This window comes from Alosa pseudoharengus, unplaced genomic scaffold (assembly GCF_046254945.1).
Source record: "Alosa pseudoharengus isolate Yale_2024_CS ecotype anadromous, Long Island Sound unplaced genomic scaffold, YU_APseudo_1.1 YU_APseudo_1.1_scf_11, whole genome shotgun sequence".
In the NCBI taxonomy this organism is placed as follows: Eukaryota; Metazoa; Chordata; class Actinopteri; order Clupeiformes; family Clupeidae; genus Alosa; species Alosa pseudoharengus.
In genome coordinates this window covers 40,504,778-40,514,235 of record NW_027468576.1, presented here as the reverse complement: position 1 = coordinate 40,514,235, position 9,458 = coordinate 40,504,778, and the positions used below count along the sequence as shown (strand labels likewise).

The 9,458-nt window shown below is 51.7% G+C and overlaps 1 protein-coding gene across 1 annotated transcript in view; it reads left to right on the top strand.

Moving 5' to 3' along the window:
* Positions 1 to 9,458, top strand: part of plppr3b (phospholipid phosphatase related 3b) — a 15,515-nt gene that overhangs the window by 899 nt on the left and 5,158 nt on the right. Inside the window, exons 2-5 of the mRNA XM_076275562.1 lie at positions 556 to 729; positions 7,986 to 8,503; positions 8,669 to 9,239; positions 9,276 to 9,424. Of these exons, the coding sequence (XP_076131677.1) occupies positions 556 to 729; positions 7,986 to 8,503; positions 8,669 to 9,239; positions 9,276 to 9,424 (1,412 nt within the window). The remainder of the gene's footprint in view (positions 1 to 555; positions 730 to 7,985; positions 8,504 to 8,668; positions 9,240 to 9,275; positions 9,425 to 9,458) is intronic.

Sequence of the window (9,458 nt, the reverse complement as noted above, 5' to 3'; positions counted from 1 at the left end):
ATAAACTGTTGAAACAGGCTCTCAAGTCTCCCCACACCCACACACCCACACACACACACACACACACACACACACACACACACAAACACACACCCAAGCCTTGTCTGAACCAGGTTTGATTCAGCAGCAGCCAGGGATAATTAAACAGTGTGTGTCTCAGCTACATACTGTGTGTGTATGTGTGTGTGTGTGTGTGTGTGTGTGTGTGTGTGTGTGTGAGAGAGTGAGTGAGTGAGTGAGTGAGTGAGTGAGTGAGTGTGTGTGTGTGTGTGTGTGTGAGTGTGTGTGTGTGTGTGTGTATGAGTGTGAGTGTGTGTGTGTGTGTGTGTGTGTGTGTGTGTGTGTGTGTGTGTGTGTGTGTGTGTGTGTGTGTGTGTGTGTGTGAGTGTGTGTGTGTGTGTGTGTGTGTGTGTGTGTGTGTGTGTGTGTGTGTGAGCTACACAGAGCTGAAAGGGAGAGACAGCCAATACAGACATGCAGGCAGTTCTGTTCTGTTTTCTCATGGTTCTGCGTTCTCTCATGTTCTCTCATGTGTTCTATGGGGTTCTTGTGCAGATGTACTTTAACTCCACCATCTCGGACAGCACCAAGCTGCTGAAGCCGGTTCTGGTGTTTGCGTTCACCATTGCCGCGGCTCTCTCAGGGCTGACCCAGGTCACTCAGTACAGGAGCCACCCTGTGGACGTCTACGCCGGCTTCTGTATCGGAGCGGGCATCGCCATGTACCTGGTGAGAGATCGCACAGAGAGATGTGTGTTTAGGCCTGTGTGTGTGTGTGTGTGTGTGTGTGTGTGTTTAGGTCTATGAGTGTTTAGGCCTGTGTGTGTGTGTGTGTGTGTGTGTTTCATTAGTTCGCCCTTCGGTATGATTGCTTCAGCTAGACTAAATGTATGGTAGAAGTGCGTGTTTTGCAAGGTAGCTGTCCGTGGTCCTGGAGTGCCTGGAGCGGAGATCGCGATAGAGCGATGACCGCTTGCACCCCAAAAGATCACATAGAAAGGCCGCTACCGACTACATAAGTGCTTGCTGAGCGAGTCGTAAATCCGCTAGATTGGAGCGGATGTAAGACTGGTAGGCATCCGAGGACCAACGGCCCAGTATTTTAATTTGTTGCTCCGATAAGCCGTTGAGCGCAGCTGTTGTGGCAGCTCCTATCCTGAAGGAGTGTGCGGAGTAGCGATCCGCGGGAAAACCAGATTTGACAAGAATGTTTTTTTAAGAGTGTCTGGAATCTGTGGCGAGTGATGGGTAGCCCTTCATCTGACACGAAGAGCGGGCTAGTAGACGAAGCTTGAGCTGACCGATATGAGATGTAGTGTGATAGGTATTGGAAAGGCTGAAGATCTGAGGCGGAGTTAAAAATGAATATGGAGTGTCCTTTTCGGAACTGGTCGGTTTTACTCTGTTTGATGGTAAATCGAATGGTGTCTTGGTCTAGCTGCTCTAGATCTGCGATGCACGGCTGGACATCGGGAATGAAGAGGGACGAAGGGCATGTAAACTCGCTACATCTCAGCAGCCCAAAAAAGGCCAGTAGAAACATAACAGAGATGGTGAAATCGGAATGCGGTGAAATGAACCCTTTGCGAAGGGTAGCGAGGCAGGTGACAAGAATGCTTGAGGTAATGGGAAGGCGGGAGTCTTGGGGGACTGGCTGTTGCCTACGGATACCTTTAATTAACAAGCCTATCCTGGTGTTGGAGAAGGAAGGGCATTCGGAGCCGTGGAGGAGTTTGAAGAAGAAATGAATGCCAGCTAGGTAGACTCTAATGGAAGAGACTCTGATCCCGAGTGAAGTGTGGGCGTAGATGATAAATGATGCTATGGTGACTGCATCGAAACTGGGAAATGGTAGAGAGTGCTTTGCGTGGAACTGTTTGAAGCAAGACCAAGCAGTCCAGTAGGACTGCATGGTCCTGGGTGCGAGGGCTTGAAGGGCTAGGTCGGCCGTGATGGGTTGGAGATAGCTGAGGGGGTGGTTTATAGGAAGATGGTTTCTGAAAAGCTGGGGAGTGGAGTACGGTACAGGTCCACCTCTGGAGCCGAGCTTCTGAATCTCTGGAAATTAAGACGAGAGAGAGAGTCAGCAATTTCATTGTGGCAACCGGGGACGTGCGCGGCTCTTATAATTAACTGGTAGCTGGCTGCTATCCAGATTAGACGCCTAATAAGAGGGGAAAGCGCAAGCGATTTTGAGCGTGAGTTATTAATGACGTGCACTACGGCTTCCTTGTCGCTGTGGATTAGCACACTCTTGGAGGTCCACTCCTTCCCCCAGAGTAGGGCCGCGATGACTACGGGGTAGAGTTCGAACACGGCTGACGATTCATTTTCGGTTGTTAGCTCTCTGAACTCTAGTGGCCACGGGGATGCAAACCAGCGCCCTTTGAAAAAGCCTCCGAAGCCTATTGAGGGGGCTGCGTCGGTGTACAACTGGAGGTCTTCTGGAGATGATTGGCAGTCGTCGTAGAACATGCACAGGCCATTCCATTCGTCTAAAAACATCCTCCAGAGCTTGAGATCGGCCAGACACTGGGCATCTAGAGATACGACGTCTCTGAGAGATGGGGTTGCTGAGGCGCAGTTTAGGAGATGCGAGATGAAAGGGCGGCCCTGGGGAATGATTCGCATGGCGAAATTGAGGTGGCCTAGAAGGGAGAGAACTTCTTGTTTGGTGTGAGATGGTGATGTTATAAACTCGTTCAACAGTAAAGAGATTCTGTATTTTTTCTCTTTAGGGAGAGATGAAGAGAATTCTTCGGTATCTAAAATGATGCCGAGGAATTCGAGTCTGGATAAAGGACCGCACGTCTTATCGACTGAGAGTGGGACTCCCAGTTTGTTGAATACGTCAACTAGCGTAGAAATGCCTAGGGCCGGTGGGTAGGAATGGGGGATAACTACGAGAAAGTCATCCAGAAGATGAACGAGAAATAGGAGCTTATAATTATTTAGGAGAATCCAGCACAGGGCTTCTGATAGCGTATCACAAATTTTGGGACTGCTGCGGCAGCCGAAGGTGAGGCGAACTGCGAAATAGTATCTCTTATGCCATTTGACTCCAGAATTCGAGATCAATGGGCATGACTTTGAAGGCTGAGGTGATGTCCGCTTTAGCTAGCCAGCAACGTCTACCTGCCTTTTTGATCAGAGCGATAGCGTCGTCGACAGAGTGGTAGTGCAGCGAGAACTCTTCTAGTGGAATCAAACTGTTAATGCTGGGAGTGGTACTATTGTGCGGAGCTGAGAGGTCGATGATAAGTCTCTTTTTCCTGAGTATTTGCGCGTAGCTACGCCTATGGGGTTGATCCTGTAGACTGGGAATGGAGGCTTGGTGAACGGACCGATCATAAAACCGGATTCGACCTCTTTGCTTAGGAGTGAGATGACCACCTCCGGATCCTCGACGGTGGATAGAAGGTTTTTACAAACGAAAGACTCTGTAGGTCTTGCTAAAACACCTGGATGGAACCCGTGCGTCAACCCCGAAGTCAAATAGTCGCAAAATCCCCTATTTGGATTAGACTGGAGTTCTGAATGGAGAGCAGGAACAATGATTGGAGTAGAGAGGTACTTTTTAAACTTTTTATTTATGTTCTTGAGTGCGGAACAGACTGACTTGGCATGGGCGCCTGCGCAGTAGCTGCAAACGTGGAGGTAACGGCAGGAGGATTGGCGGCACTGAGCAAAGTTAAATCTTCGGCAGATTTCTCGACCTTTCCAGGAACGCTCGTCCTCTTCCCTGGCTTCTCCTACCGTAGCATCGGGGATGCGGGGAACATAGGATGAGGATTTGGGGGCTGTGGAGCTGGTGCTGGGGAGTTGATGGTCGGGGTTGATTAGTGGACACTCGGCCGCGCCGTGACTGGGGCTATTGCAGAGGGGACAAGATGGCTTAAGTCCTAGGAAAACGCAGCCTGCTCCCTGTTCCGGAGAGGAAAACAAAGGGAGGGAGCGGGAGGGCGAAAAGACCGGGTTATCCGACTGCGTTAAAAGGCGGAGGAGATGGAACTTCCTATCCGACCTACGGAACGCGACGCCGCGGGAATGAAGAGTGCTGCGGATGCGAGCCACTGTCCAGTGAATGGGGTCATCGCCTTGTTGGCGCTGGGTCCTGGTGCTGCCGCGAGATGAGGCTGCTGAGCGGGAAATACTGCCCCGCACGGGGGCAGGAGAGGAGCGCCTTCTGCGACCCTGTGTCCTGGGTTCCCTACGCTGGCGGCGAGTAGTGATGGGACATTCGACACCGAGGCACCAAAGCTTGTATCACTCCCGTGAAGCAAATTGTTTCGACACGGTGTGTTGGAGCTTGTATCAAATTGGAATAAGCATGTGACTGGTGACGTCCGAAGCTTCGAACGTCACCGAAGGGTTTTGCTGGTTTCGAAAGTTTGCTGCTGCGCTGATACCCAACAGGAGCAACATTGCTGTATTCTGTAGCCTACTGCTGTAATTTAACAAAACCTGTGTCACGTGTCTTAGTTACTCAGCAATCATTGTTGCTGAAGAACTTTTTAAAGTTTTGAAGTCAAATTTCGAATATTTTTTGTTATTGCATAAGCCTAATAAAAATTCCTCGTAAAGTGACTCACGGGGATTGAACCCACGTCACCAGATTTATCGTCCTCATCGCTACCTCTACTCTATAGTAGGCATACGGCAAGATTGGATGTTCATGAACTATTTATTTCTAACAACGGCCTGTTTAGTTCTAAAACACACTACCTAAATAATGCCTCTTGGTTATGAGTAGGCTATGACAGTTCATTGGATAAGGCCTACACTTTATGTATTTAAAGTAGGCCTAAATTGATATGGCCACATAGCAGACGGCTGCATTTCATGCTGCAGTTTGTTAAAACCGACTGAACACACATACATTCAAACGCTGAACACACTAGGCTATATTCAAACATTATACCCTAGTTCTAATTCATTTATTTAATTTTCAGTCATCTCATGTCATGTGTCCATTCTGTCCTTCATGTTCATGTTGTAAGCTTCGTTCGGGCGTGTCGAATTCATAGCCGCTGTCATTTCTGCTGACCACCAGATGTCACTGTGTTGTCTTCGATGCTTTGATGCTTCGGATCATTTTGCGATACAATCAGGAAGAAGCTTCAAAAGCTTCACAAGGCTTCGTTCGCCCATCACTAGCGGCGAGGGGAATGAATAGGATTATTTTCGCCCGGCGGAAGGCCCTGGGTGTCGGGTGTTGGCGGGACGAAGTTGTCCTCCGGATCGCTGGAAGAGGCGTGGATTTCCAGTTCCATGATAGTTGTCTTGTCTATGCGAACGATACTCAGACTTAATGATTTAGCGGACGCATGGAAAAGGAGGCGGGCTTAAATACCCTGCGGCGGCAGTGGGTGACTTAATTGCTGTCAATCATCCCAAAGGCTCCTCCAGAACTTTGTTTAGAAAACAACATTTAGGTCTACGAGTGTTTAGGCCTGTGTGCGTGTGTGTTTGTGTGTGTGTGTGTGTGTGTGTGTGTGTGTGTGTGTGTGTGTGTTTGTGTGTGTGTTGGGGGTGTGCTCACTCTGCTTAGTGTGTGTTTTTTACCCAGACACAATATAAAAATAATATGTGTGTCTGTGTCTTCATTCATTTATGTGTGTGTGTGTGTGTGTGTGTGTGTGTGAGAGTGCGGTTCGGGCCGCAAATATCTGTCCGAACCCGGCCCGCGTCCGACAGAGTTGCGTCCGAACCGACAGGCATTTTCATTTTTATGTCCGAACCCGACCCGAGCCCGACGCAGATGATGCCTCAGTTATTCCCATGCTAGTGATTAAACGTTCACGTTTGTGGATAGCCTGTCTTTTTAGCCCATTAAACAGAACAAACAACAAATGGAATTCTTGTCTACTATAGCTACAGAATCAGATAAGCATGCAGCTCACACACAGCGCACATTAACAAGAGGCCCAAGCAAGTAGAATTCTAGTCTTACCATTGACGAAAAGTCTTGAAATGAACTGCAACAGCCTTTGAATCTACAGTCCCTCTGTCACTGATCCATATGCAGCATTGACATTAATTGGGGCAACTCGAGGAAATCCTCATCCAGTTGAACGAGACGACCTTATAGCCTACCGGTAGCATATGTCTTTACCACATATATGTCTTTGGTCTTAAAAATCTCCTGATAGGCTAACAACTTTTTTTTAACGTCACCCAAGATGAAATGCACATGCTTTGTCACGGCTACATAAACAAATCTTGCACACAGGAAGAAAGCTTTTTTTATTTTTTTTATTTTATTTTATTCTCAAAAAACAAACGTTTGCCTCATGTAAAGCAGACCTGTTGGTTACTCAACATAATAAGCAATTTAAATGTAAAGCTTCCAATGCATATCGCCCCCATGTGTCCGAACCCGAACCGAACCCGACTACAATTTCGAAATATTTGGCCGAACCCGACCCGACCCGCCGTTGGTCCCTTCGGGCTCAGGTCGGGTAGCCACACTCTAGTGTGTATGTGTGTGTGTGTGTGTGTGTTTATGTGTTTACTTTTGAGTTTTTCTCTATCTCTCCTCTATGTGTGTGTGTGTGTGTGTGTGTGTTTATTTTTGAGTTTTTCTCTATCTATCCTCTATGTGTGTGTGTGTGTGTGTGTGTGTGTGTGTGTGTTTGTTGTGTCTGACATATCCTTGTACTAAAAGTGTTTCAGCATTTTGGCAAATCCAGGCATGTCCTCCTACGCTCTCTCACTCAGTTCATATTCAGAGCACTTCTCCGGTTTATGATGCTGCAAATCAGAGACTTGTCCCCCGATCATCTCTCTCTCTCTCTCCCTCCCTCTCTCTCTCTCTCTATCTCTCTCTCTCTTGCTCTCCTCTGCCTCTCTGCATTGAAGGGAGAGCATCCGAGGGGAACACACACACACACACACACACACACACACACACACACACACACAGTCCCTGGGGCATATCTCCTGCAGCGTTCATGTCACTCGTGTCCACTGTCTTCGGCTTCATTGTTCTCCCTGTTCTCTCCCTCACTGACCGCCTTTCATCGCTCTCTCTCTCTCTCTCTCTCTCTCTCTCTCTCTCCCTCTCTCTCTCCCTCACTGACCGCCTTTCATCCCTCTCTTCTGATCGCTCCTTCCGTCTCTTCCAATCACGTTTTCGTCCCTCCTGCTGTCCAATCAGAGATAACGGCTGAAGTCAGCATTCCCATCCCAACCGCTGCTTCTGAAGCGTAGAACGGGGGAAGTCACTGAGCACGCTCACGGCAGTAGTGCTGTGGTGGCCATTTTGGATACTAGAAGAATGAAGAAGTTGCTTTCTGGGCCTAGTAATACAAACCACAAAAGAATACACAAATAGACACGGTGTACGTGGTTCTCTCTCACAAATAGACACGGTGTACGCGGCTCTCTCTCACAAATAGACACGGTGTACGTGGTTCTCTCTCACAAATAGACACGGTGTACGCGGCTCTCTCTCACAAATAGACACGGTGTACGCGGCTCTCTCTCACAAATAGACACGGTGTACGTGGTTCTCTCTCACAAATAGACACGGTGTACGTGGTTCTCTCTCACAAATAGACACGGTGTACGTGGTTCTCTCTCACAAATAGACACGGTGTACGTGGTTCTCTCTCAGGTTTTACAGCCTCACTTTTCAACAGGTTAACTCTCAGTACACCAATTAGTATTGTAAACACACACACCCCTGAACACACACACACCTAAACGGTTTAACTCTCAGTACACCAATTAGTAGGTCATCTGGGTAAGTCACCCATTAGTGGGTCACCTTGGACCCTTTCTGTTGGTGATGTGAAAGCTGCATGTTTTTGCACGCACACACACTCTTGCACACACATACAAAACACTCAAACACACACACACCTAAACACACACACACACACACCTAAACACACACACACACACACACACACCTAAACAAAGACACATCTAAACCCACCCCCCTAACTCTGTGTGTGTGTGTGTGTGTGTTCCCTCTCCAGGCCTTCCATGCTGTGTCCAACTTCAAACCCTCGGAGGACGGCGTGCCTCCCCCCGGCCCCCCTCCCCCCCAGAAGGACGCTCTGCGTGAGCTGGCCCAGCGTGGGCACGACTCCGTGTACCAGAAGGCCCACGCGTCCGAGAGCAACGAGGAGATCGCGTCGCCGGGCCTGCCGGCGCTGGTGGGTGTGTCCGACGGGCTGAACCGGCCAATGCAGCGCGAGAAGGCGTCGCTCAGCAGTCTGAAGCGCGCCAGCGTCAACGTGGAGCTCCTGGTGCCCCGCAGCCCCATGGGAAAGGAAACCATGGTGACCTTCAGCAACACGCTGCCACGGCCGGCCGCCACACACAACCCTGCGGCCGTGGGGCCGGACGACGCGGTGCCACAGCGGAGCAGGCTAGTGACCGTGCCCGTGCCCATTCAGCTGCCCATGGACGCACGCCACTCCCAGCAGCTGGTGTCCGAGTGGAAGCAGAAGTCCATGGAGATGCGCGGCATGACGCTGCGGCAGCAGGAGGAGCAGGAGGAGGAGGCGCAGGAGGAGGAGGAGGAGGAGGAGGAGGAGGAGGGGAGTGACGAAGGCTCGGACGAGACCACCCCCACGGAGGAGGACACGGCCACGTCTGCGCTCTACCCGCCGCTGGACACGGCCGTGCGTCCAGCCAACCCTCCGGTGGGGGCGAGGGTGGTACTGCCCCCCCGGCCCCCTGTAGCCCCCCAGCCCCCACGGCTGCCGCACCCCCACCTGCCCGGCGAGATGCCCATGCGCCCCCCTCCCCCGCCCGTCTCGCCCAAGAGCGCCAGCACGCGCGCCAAGTGGCTGTCCCTGACGGAGAAGAGTGGGGCGCCGGTGCGGGCGCCTGGTCAGCCGCGCCTCATGCAGGTCATCGCCATGTCCAAGCAGCAGGGGCTGCTCTCAGGCTCCGCCCCCGCGTCCCCGCGCTCCTCCGAGACCGCCTCCTCGTCCTCCATCACCTCCTCATCCACCGCCGGCACCGACTCCCCCCCCTACCGCCCCCCCGCCCAGCGTGAGCCCTCCGCCATCGTCACCGTGGACGCTCACGCACCCCACCACCCCGTGGCCCAGCCCCCCGGCAGCACCAACCCCTGGGAGTGGAGAGGGAACGTGGGGAACGCGGGGAACGTGGGGAATGTGGGGAACGTGGGGAACGCGGGGAACGCGGGGAACGCCGTCGCTGGTTCCCGGGAATCTTACGAGCTCAACGAGCTCCAGCACGGCTATCGGGTGAGTAAGGTCGGCCCGGTGTCCGGCTCGGTGTCCGGCGGGCAGCGGCAGGACGTCCCACCGCTGCCCCCGCAGGAAGTGGACACGCGTAGCCGGGAGAGTCTGCGCCGCAAGACTCCGCTGGTGCTGCTGGACCAGAGTGGACACGGCCTCCCTGAACAGGACTACTACAGGAAGCACTCCACAGGACACAGGTACAAGGAGTGACCGGGACTCAGCAAGAGACAT